The sequence below is a fragment of the Neolamprologus brichardi genome, chromosome 4 (genome assembly GCF_056152115.1).
Source record: "Neolamprologus brichardi isolate AB-2024 chromosome 4, ASM5615211v1, whole genome shotgun sequence".
NCBI classification, from domain to species: Eukaryota; Metazoa; Chordata; class Actinopteri; order Cichliformes; family Cichlidae; genus Neolamprologus; species Neolamprologus brichardi.
In genome coordinates, this window is record NC_142107.1 from 19,896,205 (window position 1) to 19,915,438 (window position 19,234).

Consider the following 19,234-nt stretch of genomic DNA (forward strand, 5'->3'; position numbering starts at 1 on the left):
TTTTTAAAAATTAAAATTTAGACTTTAGTATTAGTTGCCTGAATAATGCAATGGCTCATCTCAAAAATATATATGGTCCAGGCATATAATCTACTTCCACTTGGAATTTCAAAGTAATGCCTACCATTAGCCTGGCCTGTCCAAAAATATCTGCCGTCCCGTAGGCCACAATGCAGCCTTTTGCTGCCCATTTAGCGCCCACCCAGGCAGATCAACTGTGACCCGCCTTGTCCTGAGTGATGGTACTGCAGCAGCAGTAACGGTGGGGACTGGAGATGGCATGATATGTGACTGTTTGAAAAATAATAGCACCAGTGGGCCTGCGGGTAATGGCTGCAGTCACATGCGGTCATGATGATGCTTGCTGACCTTACATGGTGGTCTTTGATACTGTGCATACAGTAAGCTTGGTATGACAAAGGAGAAAGTGCCTCACTGGTAATTTTTACAAGAGGAATTTTTATATTTTATTCTTATCCCGCTGCCTTAGTTTTATACAGTAAATACGATGTGATTAAAGCATTTTAAAGTTCCCAGATCTTCATATCCAGCTGTCACCAAGTGTCAATTACATGATACAATGACAGAGTCAGAAAGAGAAAGAGAGGGCTGCAGCATATGTGCTGTGCTGGTATTCTATGCAGAGGGGTCGATATCAGTCCAGGGATTTCTTCTACTTGTGCTCAGGTTTCGCTGAGTGACCTCTATGAGCACCCACACTTGACTACAGTATGCACACACACACACACACACACACACACACACACACACACACACACACACACACACACACACACACACACACACACACACACACACACACACACACACACACACGCATGCAAGCTTAGTCGTCTCCAACTTCAGACACCCAAATGCTTTATATGAGCATCCCGAATCAATACAACTGATAGCAGGCTAACATGACGCGCGCACACTCTTCCCCTGCCAAGTGTGATTTTATTCCTACGTTTTTCATTAAAGACGCTGCACATGCGTGAACCTTTTTGATGTGAAGCTGTAAACACCTCCGCCACATTTTATCGAAGACCTTTGATCCTGTTGGCCTTGAGATAGCTTTTCCAAACGGTGTTGTCCGGTCTCCAGTTGAGCAGGTTTGCATTAAACGTGAAATGCTGAGCATCTGTTCGACAGCTTTTCCAAGAGAAGGGGAGTGAAAGATTAAAAACACAGATAAAGCAGACTTCTTTGCTCTTTTTTACCCCCACTCTCATCACGCCACGCTCATCACCTTCTCTCCTCCCCCTCTTTCTATCTCTTCCCACAGTGGCCCTCAAGTGGCTCGGTGAGCGGAGTGGTGGAAGTTGGCCAGTGTGCATTCAGTGCCTCCACTGCTGCAGTATAATTACTCCTGCTAATCAGAGCACTTTACAGCAGCTCCTCTGTTCATCTGTACCCCCTCCTCCCTCTCTCCTAACACTCTGCCTCTCTGTCTATCCTCCCCTCTACTCTTCCTATTAACCCCCCCTCACAGAAGACAGAGCGCTCACTTGAATAGTCCGTAGTACGTGTGCGTATGATAGATGTGTGCACGGCAGGCAATTGAGATAGAAGCTGAGCTGAGACAGAGGGAGAGTGTTTGGTGGCTGATAAAGAGGTCATTGTGCGTGTTCTGCGCCTGATAGTTGCTCGTCTCCACCCTGAACTGGCAGCAGTCAAGACATCAACCACTGCTCAAGACCCTGGGGTTAACTTCACCATAAAGACCTCAATGGCTCATAAAAATTCAATCTTTTTTTTCCTCCCCTTTTGGTCCACACCCCACTAATAAACACATCTCCCTGAACACACAGGCCCACGCTCATAAAATCCAGGGTTAGTTTTATTTAGCGTCACGATTGTTTTAAACCCTCTGCTCCGAAAATTAAATTGTTAAAGTTCCACTGCTGCCTTTAAGCTCCTGCTCTGTTCCAGTTAGTGTACGCAGCCTCTGCAGGCTTATATTTGTCCTTTGGTCTACAGCCAGAGTTTTTTTTTCTTCAACCTATAGAAATGAGAGCATGAAGGAGTCACAATAAAGACGTAGCACACTGTACTTTATGTGTTGAGTCAGAGTTATGCAAAGGATGCTCCCAGGAGAGCTGTCGCCTTGGCTCGGAAAGAGATAAACGATTTACAGCAAATCCTAGGTGAGACTCGTACTGTAAGCATACATCTGCATGTAGGGAGCACTGCTTGCACCAAAGCGTACTTACAGAAGAGTGACGTGATTAAAAAGCCAGTGTGAAGACAAACGTGTAGGGATTGCAACTTATTTGACAAACTGTATATAAGCCTAGACCATCTGCACACTTTCACACCTTCCATTCAAAATGTGTCCTATTAGTGAGCTCAGGTTGCATTGCTAATACCATTAGCCATCCCTGCATTAGCCGGATGATGTATGGCAGAGCTTAGGAAACCTGACTACATCCCAGGAAAGGTCAAGAAATGCATGTAATACAAACACCCATGTTCCACTCCCTCCTTTTAGACAGATCCCAATCAATAGTGCCGCTTTAAATAGGTCTCTGCATTATTTCTGTTTCTAAGTATGGCTCTGTTGTGCTCTGTTTTTCTGTCCCACGAAATATATTTCCTGCTTTTTCAGCAACCCAATACCCTTACGACAGAACTGCCCCGCCACAGTCATGCAGAAAGACAGACCAACATGGACTCTTCATGACAAACAGAAAAAAAGTCCAGACAAATTGCCCATCAAGATGCAAATGAACTATTAAAAGAATCATCCGTATGCAATATATGCAACAAGTCACCATGAAGAAACCTGAGTATTTGCTATATCAGAAGAAATAGGACAGCTATTGGCTGTCATGGTCCACTGAATATCTTTTTCGTGTTGTTAACATCAGCGGTCACAGCAATCATGTGGTGTGGTTTTCCTTCCATTACCAGTCTTTTCTGGACGATTGTTCCCTTACTCAATATCCAACATTCATATAATACAGAATATAAATGACATGATATTGATACATTCAAACCATGCATTTAAACCATGGGGTGACTGTGGCTCAGGGGGTTGGGAAGCGCATCTGTAACCGGAAGGTCGCCGGTTCAATCCCTGGGCTCTCTGTCCTGGTCGTCCTGGTCGCCTCTGCTACATCCGTAGCTTTGCCTCCACCAGTGCGAGAGTGTATGAATAGTGTAAAGCGCTTTGGGTGCCTTGAAAAATCCATAAAATCCAATCTGAGATATATAAATCCAATCCATTAATATTATTAAAGTACGAGCTAGAGGGGAGGTGGGTTGCAAAGTAGCTTGTAGATGGTGGAGCCTTCAAATGAGAGATTTGCCAAAGACGACTGATGGTCAGCTGGTACTCTGTTTCACACCCTGATGAAGGCTTGTAAGCCAAAACCTGTTGGAGGTTTTTTTTTCTTTTTAGGTTAAATATAACTATGCCATTAGAATAAATTCTATTTAAATTTTAATTGAATTCTTTATATATAATTATTATTTAAAAAGGATGTTATATCTGATTTCAAATACACCACGTTTAAAGGTTATATTGTACTTATTGATAAAAGCTTAGAACACAGAAATATAATACGTGGAAACCAGATAGCAGCCCTAAAAAAATCATAACATCTAAAGAGGGGACACCGAAAGTATTTCGGATAGAGTGTCCCGGTGTTTGGCCATGAAGGAAACCCCAGGAGTCTCCACAGGGTTAATCCTGCAAGTGCAAGACAAAGCTAATGAGGAGCAGCCTGAGGTTCTGGTGGGAATTACTGGCTCAGATCTGAACCAGGCTGCACAACTCCTTAACCACTCCGCTGTTGTGCTCAGAGGGGTCTTAGATTTGCCTGGACAGACCTCTTACTTGGCCTGCTCGACCACACTTTGACAGAAGGCACAATCTGTAACCTTCTCTGCAGACATCTAACAGAATCGCTGCTTTGTAACTTGCAGAACTTTTAAAAACAAATGCATAATATGACAGGAGTGTTGGAGAGATATGATGGATGCATTGTTTTTTCAGAAGAAGCAAAGCCATGGAGCTGCTGCCAAATGGAAAATTACATTGAAATAATTAATGGAGCTCACAACGAAAGAGGAAATAGGACAATTTATGAAAATTACTTCTTTACAGACATAGCTATGATAGAAACCAGACCCGTCCAGTAGCACAGTGCTCTTCTCGCTTCTCTGGCCTCAGCAAAGGCTAAACTCAATATGATGACCTCGCTAAAACCCCAGACTTTGTTCAGCTAGAAACCATATGGCCTCAATGTTGTGCAGTGCGCAAGGATCACACAGATGGAGATGTGGCGAGAGGAGACCTGGCATGCAAGGCCCAAACTTGGTGTGGGGAAAGCTGAGTGTGTAGTGGGTGGTGGATATTTACCCCCTTAGTTAAAGAGCATTCCTTCTTTCTGCACAGAGCAACTCAGGAAGAACCCATCTGTCTATCAGAAACAGCTGCTACATGAGTGCAGCACGCCAGACATCTGCTTGGGGACTTGCATATACAATGAAATTAATACATTAAGGTTTTGATTCATACACAGGAAGTGAATAAAGTTAATTTGTATATTATACTATATACTTCTATGACTTCTCGGTTCTCAGAGAACTTATCTCTATTTTTGTAATGTTTGGATTTCTCCTTTTTTAGACAGTAATGGATGAATAAAAATATTTTCCCAGAAGTTTTCATACAGTCCTCCCCTTAACATTACAAGCAGGGCAAAATTTTCCAGTGCTTTGGTTTATGATAAACTATATATAGCAACAACAAGTGGTGTTGCTGTGAAACTAAAATGGTGAACGCTGTAAATGTTGCAGAAAGCTGGGAAAAGTCTCCATGCTGGCACTGGCACAGCCTCCTCAAAATATTGAGCTCAGAGTGCATCATGTTCTGAAAATCCTGTCAGCAATGACGCAGTGGAGCCAACTTAAAACAAAAGGGCAGTAGTGAGAAGTTTACCTACATTCATCACGGACATGAATGCCATGGTAATTTGGAGCTTCCATGCAGTACACAGTCAGAGACAGAAATAAATATTCTTTTAGCCTGCAATGTGGCCAGAATTTAATTGTGCTCTATTTCTATAGCTGTATATAATCAGTTTAAATAACATGTTTCCTGTCTCATAAATGCTCCTGTCTCTCTGTTTTCTTCCTTATAGATCCTAGTTTACCCACCGATGTCATTCCTACCTCCGATTTGGATATATCTTCATCCTCCCTCCCTGATCCCTTCCTTCCCGATGCCTCTGACAGCCCACTGCCAGGAGGAGAAACGACTACGTCCAGCGCTGGTTCTCCTCGCTTCCTCGGTCACGGCCTCAATGAAAACCTCATACCTATCTACTGCTCTATCCTGGCTGCCATGGTGGTGGGTCTTGCCGCTTATCTCATCTTTAGGAGGTCAGTTTGTGAAGAGAAATAATTAAAAGCAACTCTATGGTCAAGGATATTGGCTCATTTGGGTTTTACAACGTATTCAAAAATATTGCCTGGTGTAGAATGAGTGAACAATGATGGTGGTCTGGATGTTGCTTGGAGCGACATCTGCCCCAGGCAACATCTGGTTGAAAAGTGGTAGTAAGGTGGCTGGTCGAATATTAATTCCAGTTGTGGTTGAAGAGGCTTTAAGCCATTTGTGCTAAAACGCACCATAACAAAAAAACCCAAACTCAGCTCTTAATACTTCAGAGAGCTCTCTCTCGCTCCCTTACTGTCTCTCTTTCGCTCTCGCTCTCTCACACACACACACGTTAGTGAGGACGTGCAACCACACATGCAAGCACTCAGACAGACAGATACAAACCCAGGCTATAACACATTTGAAGCAAGTAAACAAGCTCATTAAGGGCATTGATTGTTTGAAAAGTGCCGACCAGAGGAAATTTGAGTGCCAGATTTATCAGCACAGTCACGCACACATCTGGTTAATAACCTCATGTACTTGTTGACATGCATAGACAGACTGTAAATTACATGAATTTCTTTAACACCCAGTATTTTATAAGAAGAGGTGTTTACTATACGATACCACTAAATACCTCATGAATATTTAAATTACTGATTCACATCACTTTATCTTCTACAAGAAGAACACTTGGTTGTATTTCTTTTTTTTATAGTATTTTGTATATTTATTTTATTTAGTGTTTCTTTTTCTTGTAGTTGTTTTCATAGCACTAATTATAATTCTGCTTTCTAAGATTTTAGTACAAAATATAACTATGCAGTTTACAGTGATAATGATGACAGATTAACTGTTAAAGCCCATAGCATTTTCTGAAGAAATACAAGTGAAAGTTACTCCATTCTAGCAGCTATATCATCTATTTGTTTAATTAAACAATTCTGTCAAACACAAACTACTCATCTTAAGACTTGTTGTTTTACAAGGACATAAATTACTAATTTAAAGCACAAATTTCATAAACAGTTTACATCAACTGTCACCATTGGAGCTCACTTCAAATTGTGGCATGCCTCTTTAAAATACAGTAACTCAAAACTGCAGAAAATAAAATTAATTGTTGAATTTGAAAGTGGAAGCGACAGCTGTGAATGGATTTCTATAAGGTGTTAGAAGCTGTAGCTAGTTAGCTAACTAATGCGTTGCAATGAACTGATTTAAAATGCTGTCTCCATCTGGACTTTATAATGTCGATCACACTAAATGTTTGTGTAATTCACAAATAAGAAACAGAAATAGATGGAAATGGAAATATTCTTTTTGCATAGGACTGTGGAGCTAGTTAGTCCATTAATTCTGAGGATGATGTAAAATAAGAAATATAGTTTACTAATTTGTCATTTTAGGTTTTTGAATTAGAATGATCTTAAATACTAAATGTGTTTAGCTAATATATCCAGTAAAGTGGGCAGAGCAGCTGGGATCTTAGGGTGATATTTCTAGGGTGTTAGCGTTGTCGTAGTTCTTTCAGCATAATAAGTAATGTTGTTGCAACTTTCATCATTGCAACTGACTAATCCTGCTAATGAGATGGTAGCGGGAGAAGTTTGAATGCAGTGCTGGGAGAAAAGACTTCCAGACAGAAACACTTTAAGGCAGGAAGGCTTTCACAGACCAGGTGAGGTAATACAAAGAGTGGAGCAGGTTGTAATGGATCCGGTGGGTAAAACGTGTTTCATCATTTGCACTGAAGATTGTTAAATATGATGTTTTAGGAACAACACCAACGTTGGGACATCAGATCCCACACTGTAGATAGAGACTTGAAAGGGCCATTTGCAATGTAACACAATGTAGGTAGCTGATAATGTGGTGATAAGCCACCCTCTTAACCTCTTATTGACTTCTGTTTATCTATTACAGAAGATAAGAACATAATTTTGTTCATTCGATAGTTTTGTTTTTGTGTTTCTGGTTTTAGAAATGCTTAAAAAAAGCCAAAGAAAAGTAATACTTTAGTGAGCGACTATCTTTGAACAGAGGCGGTGGTTTACGACACCAACTGTCTGCCATCTATAATCCAGTTTTGAGTTCCCTCCCCAGACGGCTTAACGCCCACTCACATCCTGGGCCATCTGACCTCAGGAATTCGCATGATAAGGTGGGGCCAGGTTTCACAATGAACTCACCCGAAACCCTGGCTGATTGGGACCCACACCCAGTTTCACACCTTGGCTCAGGCAATTAGAGGATCATCAGGGGGTCCTTTTGTCCCTCTGTGGGGGGAAACTCCCACTAGGTTTAAATCTGTGACTCCCCACCATTTGACCTTAGAACTGAAGAAGCTTCTCGGATGAGAGCTGAAACGTCTTCAAGTAACTTAAAGAAGTCCAGACGCTTTTCTTTGCAAGCTCCTTTGGCTTTAATGAAAGAAGATTTGTTTTAGTTTAAAACCATGACTGTATCTTTATCACACTGGATCTTATCTGATGTGCTACTTTTCCACAGGTGGAATAGCTGCAAACAGAACAAACAGGCAGCTAATAACCGTGGAGCTACAAACAACCAGATGGTGACGCCGGAAGGAGAGAAGTTGCACAGTGACAGCGGGATCTCAGTGGACAGTCAGAGTCTGCAGGAGCAACAGCAGCAGCAACAGCAGCAGCAGGCCCAGGCTGAAGTCCAGCCTCAGCCTTCGCACTCTCATACACAGGAACAGATAGGTAAGCTCAAACCCTAATCCCAGCTTTTCAGTCTTTCCGTGTGATAAAGGGGTATTTAAGTATCCAAAATGCTTCATCTTTTATCTTTCTGTCCTCTCTTGCTTATTGCAAATCAATTTCCCAGTTCCATGAAAGCATTAAGTGGAAATTGCGTGACCGTGTTCTAATAAAATGATAAGCCTGATGGGAGCTAAGGTGCTTCACTCCATGAAAACCTGGCCTCTCATCACAGAAACTTAGACTCATCCCAGACTGAATACATTTTTTCCTTCACGTGGTATTACTTTCGGTGCCAAGGAAAGTCTACCTCGATTAAATCAAGATATTCTACTGAGATTTTATCAATGTGTGTAGTGGTGTTTTTTGAGCATTGTGCAAGCTTTTCTCTCAGAGGGAAGACACATTTCTGCGGGATTGAGATCAAAAGCAGTATATCACCTAACAGCAGGACTAAAATCTACATTTAGCTGCCAAAGGCAGGTAGGTGAGGCCAAGTCTTACAGGTATTCACGATGCATTAGACTCAAGGAATGCACAGACTACGGCTCTGTAGGAAACCTGCCGTCAAAACAAGGTGAAAAATTTCAGTGTTGACAGAATTTTGACACAGATTCCATCTCAGTCAGTACATTGGAGGAATGTATAGACTGGGTATGTAACTGTATATGTATGATCTGTATTTGCCTTTACCACTACTCCTCCATATATTTGTCTCTGGGGACTTGGGAAGTGTTTCTGGTGTAGGTCTTTAGGACAGATTGTGCAATGCAGACATGAAAGCCAGACAACATCTAAAAGGTTTGTTTGGAAGATGAACTCAATAAATGATGTCTGGCTTAGAACCAACATTATGCACTTTACTAATCTATTATAAAGCAATTTACCATGTCCTTAATTTACTTCTTGTAATGCAGTGCATTAAGATGGAGAAACGCAGAGATGAACTTTTTTTTGTGTGTGTGTGTTTGTTTGTCTGAGATCTCATTACTGTTAATATAGATATATTAAGATAACTCCGAGTATACAGTTTTTTTCTAGTGCTTTGCCATTTTCGTCTGCAAGCCAGAATTTCTGTGCTTCCTACTAAAGGCATAAATATTGTTAAAAAGTCTTGTTTTTTTTTTAAATAAAGAGCTGTGACATTTTCAAAATTAGCTGGGAACTTTAGATTGTAGGGAATGTTACTGGATCAGGAGAAATCTGTGCATTTTGGGGACTAACTTGCAGATTTATATATGTTAAAGCAGCATGAATGTGTATGTTGAAATGTGTTTTTGATTGTTGGGAACAGCAGTACTTTTTAGCAAATTCATTATCAAGCTTTGCATGTAAAGACAATGTTTTACAGGATCAATATGTTAGAGGGATTTGATCACAATAGCTAACCCCCCACCCCCCCTCCCAAATGCTGGTATCATCCCTTAACCAGTACAAGAAATATAAATGCAAACATTGAATTATTACTATATTTGAGTCCAGTTATCTCAAATTATACCAGTCTTTTATGACCATCTAATTCTCCTTTTAAATCAATATAAGATCAGGTGATTTCATTTGCTGCATAGCACTGAATATATAAATGCGATGAACGAGGCTCGGTGAGAATTGTCACTGAATGTCTGGAAAAAAAGAGCCTTGGAGGATAAAAGTAAGTGCTCCGGGAATGTGAAGTGGCCTCTGCACAACACTGAGCCATCCATCGTCCTTCAATTCTCAAATAGCACTTACAAAATGAAACTAGCTTTTTTATTTGATTTATACATATAAGACTGAGTTTTTTCCTCTACTGAAGAGGTCTTAAGTTCGCTTGTGATCTTGTTTTCAGTTGTTCTCGCTTGTCCTGTTCTTTCTCAGGGTTTTATTTTTCCCTTCCAAAGCATATTGTGTAAAGATTAAGAAATTGTTATAATAAGGATAATAGTATGCGAAGACAAACAACTGACAAATCCTTGCTTCTACAATCCGCACCACTGTGTCTGGTCTAGGATCCCCATTACATTCTAATGAGGCCTGGAAAAAGCTCATTTTGTTCTTGTGTTTTGTTTGAGTACCTCTTTTCATTCTTCCACTCAACAAATGTGAAGCCCGCTGTATGTCGAAGAAAAGAAAGGAATTTCTTTTGGAGGCAAAGTTTGGCATTGGTTCATTGAGAGGATGACTGCCTGCTTAACACCGTCACCTCTTTAACGGACTGGCTCATTAGCAGGTGTTACGAGATGGGATCCAGGCCTGGGCTCCGAATCTGATGTAGTATCAGTGTTTAGCACGTGCTAATTGGCATTACCACCGTCTGTCGGTGCGGAAGCCATTAAAAAGGCAGCAAATGTGCTCGTGCAGGGGGTTGTGTGCTCTTACACAACCAACTGGGACTGTAAAAAAAAGCAAAGGGGTGAGAATATGCGCCATAAATCCATGATAATCGCAGGGGGTTTCCTGTTTCCACTGAACCATATTTAACTGGTAGCTAAAGTAATGGGAACGGCTTCAGTCAAAACAAGTCAAAGAGGCTTTTAAAACCAGAAACCGAGCACTGAAAATGTCCCCTCGCTTTGACTGACACACTCAATGAGGGTATTCCCTGCATGATTCACTGGCGAGGGGTGAGACCTCCAAGATGAAGGGTCCTCAGCCTCATTTCTGTCTGCTCATCTGAATTGAAAAGAACCGTCTCATCTGTGCAGCGCCCCTCCCTGAACTCTCCCTCGCTTACTGCCTGCTTCCCCCTATGAATTGTGCAGATTGTATGTGTTTAAAATTTAAACGAGACCTCGTTGCCCAACAAACTGAGTCAAAGCAGGTGTCAGTCAAATTTTTTTTAAAGGATTGTCAGAGTCATTGGAAAAAACAAAAGACCTGATGATGAAAGGGTAGAAATTTGACGTTAGAGCTTCAAAACTGACCTAAAATAACACTGTAGCAAATATACAGTCCCAGATTTATGCTGCTTAATCTTCCTATGAAAGCCACTGACAGAAGGTTTGCTGAAAACGCAGAGGGACGACAGTCTTTATTGCATCACGACAGTCCACCTCCATCATTGGGTTTACATGTGGGATTGCGTTTGAGAGCCCACGGTACCTGCAGAATCTCAGCAGTACGTTCTTTACTCTGTAACATTATACAGCTGAAAGTTACAGTAATAATGCAGCTGAGTCATGTTACAAATCACTAATGCAATTTTTGCAGAACAAGAGCGATGACTCATAACTGGTTGTCATCCTCCCACATTAGCAAGTTTGCAAAAACTTCTCTGGGTGGAAGTATTCTCACTGCTGTTGTTATTTGAATAATGAGCATAGAAGTAGGCAGCAGACACCCCGCGTGAAATAAGTATGTATTCGGTGCACAGTAGAGCTGCAATGAGTCAACTAACTGATTCAATTATTCTAAACTACTTTAATAATTGGTTAAGTGGTTTGATTACCCTGAAGATGTTGGTTTAACAAATCAACACACTTGATGGTATCAACAAAGATTTAGGCTGTTTTTTTCCCCCAAAGCCAGAGTCTTATTATTTCATCTGTTTTTGTCAAATCCACAATCAAGGAGCAATTAGGTCTCGGAAATAAGTTCACAACTAAACTAAATATTCACCCTCTAATGTCCTGATTAATATTCAGCTTCCCTTTATCACCAGGATAAAGATTTCACAATTTCTGAAGTGCTGGGAACCTGGTGACTAGTTTTTTGAATTAGCCTCTGGGGACAACCACCAGCTGGGGCTTCCAGTGTAGAGAACAGGCATCTGGTGCAAGACTTGCTGCTCTGTAAACCAGTGATTCTTTACAAAGTCAGATACATTAAAAAAAAAAGCTATAAAGATCTAAATTATGATCAGAGCCTAGCTTAAGGTTCAAGGTTGTATTTTGGCAAATAAGTTCACTCTATTGCTCCCACCATGGGCTGTTGTTGGCATTGTGCAAATGCACAATTGGGTACAAATATCTTGCCCCATGACATAAGTGCATAAGCAGATATTTGATAAAGAGTAAGGGAGACTAGGGAGATTCATCAGCTTGGTATATGCTATCACAAATGCCTGATGACAAATAAAAATACAAAAAAGAGGGACCAGGCAATTTTAGCAAATAGGTTTATAATTTAGGAAGAAAAGACTGTGTTCATGCAGGGTTTAGTTAATCAAGTAAACACAAAAATATGTAGTATCCTTTCAAGTGCCCTAAAAAATGAAAATGGATTTAAATGAAATAAAATGAGTTCTGAAATGAATATAAGTAGTGCTATTTGATTGTAAACTATCAAAAGAAAAACAGATATATATATGTGAACATAGTAAAACACTGACTCTTAAACTTCTTTAAGAGTTTAAACTTCTTCTTTTGAGTTCTTGTGACAATCATGAAACCACAAATCACAATCACAATTGGCAAATTTCAAAGCTTAACAGTGGCTTTGGATCCAATCAGGATTCCCCGAATGTTCTGATTGGAAAAAAAAAAGAGTCAGTAACAAGGCTTCGCTCTGATGGGGAGTTCACGTTTCAGAGTAGACCTGATTGAACTGGTTCAGTGAAAGACAGCTTGTATTGATTCTCGGAATGAGGTCGGACTTTATAAAACAGCCATGTGGCTATTATTATCAATGCTGCCTCTGAAATGAGGTGCATTGCCAGTTCAGAAACAGTTGGACTGAAGCAGAAGTGCAGGTGCAAGCCGCTGTGTGTCTGTGTGCATGAACTTGTGCGTGATACAGATGGCTGGGCACTGGCCAGTGTCAGAGTCTTTCTGCTCTGTGTCACTGAGGATGCCTGTAGAGTGTCTGTTTAAGCAGAAGGAAGAGACGAGTGCTTTGGACTGCCGCTGGACATAATCAGAGTAGATGGAGAAAGGAAGCAGAGAAACTGGATGTAGCGATCTTAGTGCTCTTAGTGCAGTAGGATGTTTGGAAAAGGATTTTGTAGGAGGAGAGTGACACTATAGGTAGTCTATTCTTCAAACTGTGTTGTACTGTAGTTCACTTTCACAAGGATGCATTGATAAGACACAGACTTTGGGGTCCTCTCAGAATTATGTCTTCATTCCCAAGGTGTTTCCATGGTTTCCCTCAATCAGCTTTGTTTCCCATCCTCATGGAGCTAATGATCCAGTTTAACAAGCTTGAATGAGTGGATGACACCATAGGGCCCTCTACAGGGTAGAGTGTGATTATCCAGAGTTTTAGAGGTTTTACATGACTTATAGTAAGTAGTTTATTTTGTGGTGAATGGATAGCTTTAACATCTGGGCGATGTAACTAGAAACATTTCCTCGTGATTAAGAAACTTTTTGAAGAAGATAAAACAAGGATCTTTTCAGTGCGAGACACAAGAAACAGTGTTGGTATGAGTGAAATTTCAAGATAATAAAAAAAGAGCTCTACAACTAAAAAAATACCCCCACCAGTGTCTTCTTTTCACAGCCTGACATATATCTTATCTTTTTCTGCAGTGGTTAGGGTGGATGGGGGTCCCCAGCCTGACTCGCCTCCCCCTGAAGTCTGAGGAGACGGAGGCCCAAGACAAGGAGAAGACAGTGGGGACTTAAACAGTGGACCAAAAGGAAGACAGGCGGCCACAGAATGTAAAAACTGACTCTGATTTATATCTGAAGCTGCCACAGAGCGACATTTCGACTGATAAGGACCTCCCAGCACCTTTGGGCCACACGCTGACTCTTCCTCCATGCACATACAGTGTGCCTGGACACTCTTTGGCAATATCAACCAAAATCTGAACCTGTGTTACACAGATAGGTAGATATTTGCCAGTGCATCTTGTATTACCTGACTATTCCAGTATGACATGACATAATTCTCACTAGCTGCCAGTTTAGAACCTCGTATCCATCTCAAAGCTTTTCATTTACCTTTAAATTTTATGATCACTTGCAATGAAACATCTATGCCTGATAGGTAAATAGGTAGAAAGCCACTTCATTATATTCCCTCTTTTTTCACGAGCATCGAAGAGACAAAGGGAGCTTGTCCGTCTCACATCTTGCTCTGTGGCGTCCCACTCTTGGATAATCCTCTGCTTCTCTCCACGAGATTCACTCTATTAGACCCCCACTGTCATCAGCGATACGAAAAGCAACAGGGGAGCCGTGAGTCACTCCCAACTTCTTCTGAAATTTCTTTCTCTTGTATCATTTAACCACAGATGCGTTTCATGTCATGTTGTCGTATAAAAAGTCTGCGTCATTGTTTGAGATTGGCTACGCCGACTGATGCGAGTGACTCATATTTGTAAAAAGAGGTTAACTGTTTTGTTTTTTTTTTTGCCTCAGTGAGATGCTTCTTCCTGACTTTCTCTCACAAACTAACCTCCGTTACGGCACCTAAAAAGGATTGTCTGTCGGTAATTTCACGCTTTTAATTCAACATACGCAAATGTATATCTTCTGTTTATGGTAATTTTGTGGCTTGAGCTACATGGCTGATTCAGCAGTGGTCCTCCACACTCCTCCGTGGAGCCTGGATGTGCAACGTGAGGGGGGACGTCTCGGCATTGTGGAGCTCTGCTGACTCATTGCAATGAGTTAACTTGCCTGATGGGAAGGGGAAGCCGTCTAATGAGCAACAAACTACGTCATCAGTGCTCATTAAACTGATGTTTAAATGAATCTGGGACACAAAATCAGCAACAAGGAATCCCATCTATAACAATTTACGCTTACTGAGTGGAAAATTGGGACAACCCTCAGAGGCACACTTTCATTTCATAATCTGCACAAGCAACTACATCTTCACATTCTCACTCTTGCAGTCTTTCATGCAGCTTTGTCTGAGTCTGATAAACAGCGTGGAGGTGCTAATGCTTTGCCGCTGGCACTCACATCAACACGGGACCCATTAGAGAGACATCCTGACAGGCAGGTAGTAATTACCTCAGGGTTTCAGCTTCATTTACCCTCCGCTCCACTCTCATTGGGATTAATGCCGTGGACAACAGAGGGGTGACTACGCCCTCGCTGAAGCCTCAACGCCACATTACAAATCCTTTATCCCACTCTGAGGCTGCTGACATTTACTACATTGGCTGGTGATATAAAAGCACTTAGTCCAGGCTCACATCTAAAGCTGGGTGACACCTTTTATCATGGAGGACCACTTTTATGCTGCCCCCCTCCTGTTGCCTAACGTAGCTGTAAAAGCAATTGACATAGATACCTTGCAAAAGATTGCAGCTGAGCTCACCTGCATTGCTTTAGCATTCATTCCTTCAGGGGCACGCATCTTCTCAGGGTCCCTCTTAATGTGGTGTGGATAAAATGATAAAGAGATCTTCAGAAAATTAGTGTGAATCATCTGTAAGTTGTGTAATAGACCTGCTAAGTAGACAAGTAAAGTAGCTAGAAAGACACGGGTTGATATAGATTCAGGATCTAGAAACAAAATCATTTAAAAGAATAGTTTGATTGCTTTTTTCACGAATATTTTGATGAGAAGATTGTTGCTAATGTCAGATCTGAACATTCAATATGATGCTCTCTGAGACCAGTTAGCTTAGCTTAGAATGAATACTGTAAAACAGGGAAATGGTTGGCTCTGGCCAAAGGTACAAAATTCACCTACCTGTACCAAGTTCCCTAATAAACACATCACTTCTCCTAGCTTCATACGAAACCTCACATGTAAGAGATGACACATGGCTTTTAAACGGGGATTATTTGTAATACCATTATCTATGGACAAGCGGATGTGTTTACTTGTTAGCAGAACTTGTCGAATTTAATGACCACCAGATAGGAAATGTCACACAGTGAGAAGAAGACAGAGAAAGTGAGTCATTATATCCCGCATGCATCAATCACCTGGTCACCAACAGCTCAAGACAATTAAACTTTCTCTTCACTTGTGATTCATGAATCACGGCAGCATAATGAATGGAAGCAAATAAAACTCTGCTGTCCTTTGCTCACACCTCCTCAGCTGATGCGGTGCGGACATGTGACCACACACACATACAGACAGTGTATGATTCACTCCTCTATTGTAAGAGTCGGTATGAGTCATCCCGATCCTAGCTCTGGCAGTGACATTAAAGCAGAGTCTGCTACAGTATGAGCGACCAGAGTGTTGACTTAACAGGAAAGTAAAAAAAACCCCTTACTCCACGACTGCATCCCCCTGAGGCCCAATCAGCCCTCCAGCAGTGAACTCATATACCCTGAACTGACTTATTCCGTGTTACTCTAACAGCTTGTAAAGTGAGACACACTGTAGGAATCTACAACCTGAATATAAACAGAAATATATGCAAGACCAATTCAAGGATAAGGTTTGAGTAGCCCTAAGTTTTTTGTTGTAAATTGATTTTTCTTTTTTGTCTTTACATTTTCCCGTTTGTTTGTATGAATGAACAATATTACACTTTTGGAATCTGTATTTTTTCTAACTGATGTTATTTTGTAGCACTTATTAGACATAATATGAATGCACTCAAAGAGTGTACCACAGTTCAAGTGCCTGTGTACAGTGTCCAGTATCTTTGAGTTCAGATGTATGGCTAGTTTTCTTTTGCAGTTTTTCCACTTATTTTGTGTTTTTTGTGTATTTTTAAAAATATTTTCAGAGCTAATGAAGGTTTCTAGCAAATCGAAGTCAGCACTATAGATGAACCTTGGAGACGCAAGCAAACTGTATAAACTTGGCACCAGTATAAAGAGACTTACAGTACAAATAGGTTGCCAGTGAACACATACTATATGTTAACATGCTATAAATACTGGCGACTAACAGGGTCATGTAGCATTGCATAAACATGCCACCCAGGACTTCTACTCTTAAGCTCACACATACTATTTGTCAATAGAAATCAGCTCTACGGTACTGATTTTTTGCATGTACAGTAAGTTTGATCACATACCTCCATCACAGAGGCAACAAGATATGTAATCTACAGTAACATGAAGTCTATGGGGAGGTTCACTGTGATACTCTGTGATATTATTACTTGATACAGATAGATCAGGACCTGGTCCCAGTAAAGCTGAATGTCATCTGCAGTAACCTACTAATGTAAAATGCATTATGTAAATGTGAATTTCTTAGCGTTGATACAAGAAAGAAAAATACCCTAGAAAATGTATAAAAACAAAAATATGTGCAAGTGTAATGGACATCCATATTAAAATAAACAGATGTCATTGCATTATTTGTCTACTCTGCCTTTGTAGCTACACCGAGATTGATGATATTCACACGAATTGATAAATATGGTGTTAATATTATTGGTTAAAGGAAGAGCTTGAGATCTTGGCAAACCTGCTTGCTAAAAAGCGATCTGTTTTGCAAATATGAAACCTGTGCCAGCTGTTGATTAGCTTAGAGTAGCTCAAAGAATACAAGGAAGAAAACTAATAAAGCTTCAATGTTTAAGCATTAAGATATTAGAATAAAATGAACAATTGCCACATTTAATTTCAGTGTAATAACTTTTTGTCATCACTTTAAAAACATGAAAAATTATGCAACAGTTGTAGATGGGTGAATGTATGGACTTAATAATCCGGTTTGGCATATATTATTGCCTGCTTGCAAATGCTTTTATTGTCTGGTAGAACGCTGCGTCTTAATAGTTTATGAATTGCAGATCATTTCAGGCTCGGAGATATTTTTAGGCTGTTTTCGTTGTACATTTCCATTTCCAGTGATGTTTGAATCGGTAGACTTTGAGGTCCACCCCCCAAAAACACTGCAGCTTGCAGGTTTTTAATAAACTTGAAGCAGTTCATTAAGGATTTATGCTAATGAATCCACTCTCTGAAATCATCCTTCAGTTTAAGTTTCATAACTGACTGCATGACATGTACATGGTTTACTTTAATATCCTGAAATGATTTCCTCTTTCCTTTGCCCATTTAAAGCGTTTTTTTTATGCATGGCTTGTATTTTCTTGGTTTCATATTAAAATCCGTGAAAACCAGGAGTATGTGGAATAGCAGTGTAGTGGTTAGCACTGTTCCTTGATGGCAAGAAGGTTTTGAGCTGGAAACTCGATGCTAGGTTGGGGTACCTCTGTGTGAAGTTTAGATGTGTCTATGTGGGTTTCCATCCCCCCACAGACCAAACTTGCTGGTTAGAAAAAAAATCACTTAAACTGCATATTATAATGTGCTGCATGAATGTATGTGATTTGTAGCCCAAGGGACTTATTGAGCTAAGTAAGACTAGAAGAGAAGTACAGTATAAATGTTCGTATATTTTCAGTCCATACAACATCATGCTGTAATCGATTAAATTTAGAAGCACTCGTAGACTGATTTGTTAGCTGCAGACACAGCCAGGCCAGCTACTGTATACTTGTGGTCAGCATGAGGAGAAAACACAATTGTGGTCAGAAGTTTACAAACAGTCATCATGGGCATGACCGTCATGGTAATTTGGGGCTTTTAATGATTTCTTTGAACTGTTCTTTGTCAGAGGGTAATGATTTTAGAGGAGACATATTTAATTTAAAATCCAATAAGAACCGGATGCACAATCTCTAATTCACGAGGGGGTCAAAAGTTTGCTGGCATGAAAAGAGTACTCAGGACCAATGGGTCCAAAGAACTCAGTGTAGAAGGAGAATTGTAGATTTACATAAGCTGGGAAGACTTTTTAAACAACTGAAGATTCCAATTTCATTCATTCAAACAATGTTAAGTACAAAGTATTTGCATGTGTCTTTGCAAGTATTTGCTAAAGCAGGGGTAGGCAACTCCAGGCCTCGAGTGCCGGTGTCCTGGAGGTTTTAGATGTGTCCATGATCCATCACAGCTGATTTAAAGGGATTTAAAATCAGTTAGGATGTTCTGGACCAAGCCAGGAGCCACGGAGACTCAAAGCTCTCGTGAACTGGAAACTGCTGGAGCACCAGCATCACTGTCCATTGCTTTGGGCCAAGAGGGTGCCAACCAAGAGAGAAGCCCCACCTCCAAAATCGACACCTTTAATGCAGCTGCCCATATGGACAGAGCAAGTGCCATCTGGAGAAATCATTTATGGTCAGACGACACAAAGATTGAACTGTCTGGGCAGAATGACAAGAGGTCTGTTTTGAGGAATAAAGGGGAGGCTTTCAAACCTACAGTATGAATATTTCACCACCATGACAAACATGGTGATGGTA

At 40.7% G+C, this 19,234-nt stretch overlaps 1 protein-coding gene across 2 annotated transcripts in view; it reads left to right on the forward strand.

Annotated features, from left to right (window-relative positions):
- Nucleotides 1-17,255, forward strand: part of ngfra (nerve growth factor receptor a (TNFR superfamily, member 16)) — a 29,402-nt gene extending 12,147 nt beyond the window's left edge. For both annotated transcript variants that reach the window (XM_006803007.3, XM_087839992.1), the window contains 3 exons: nucleotides 5,154-5,394; nucleotides 7,907-8,121; nucleotides 13,569-17,255. In XM_006803007.3, the coding sequence (XP_006803070.2) occupies nucleotides 5,154-5,394; nucleotides 7,907-8,121; nucleotides 13,569-13,621 (509 nt within the window). In that variant the 3' untranslated portion in view covers nucleotides 13,622-17,255. The remainder of the gene's footprint in view (nucleotides 1-5,153; nucleotides 5,395-7,906; nucleotides 8,122-13,568) is intronic.
- The last annotated feature ends 1,979 nt before the right edge of the window (nucleotides 17,256-19,234 follow it).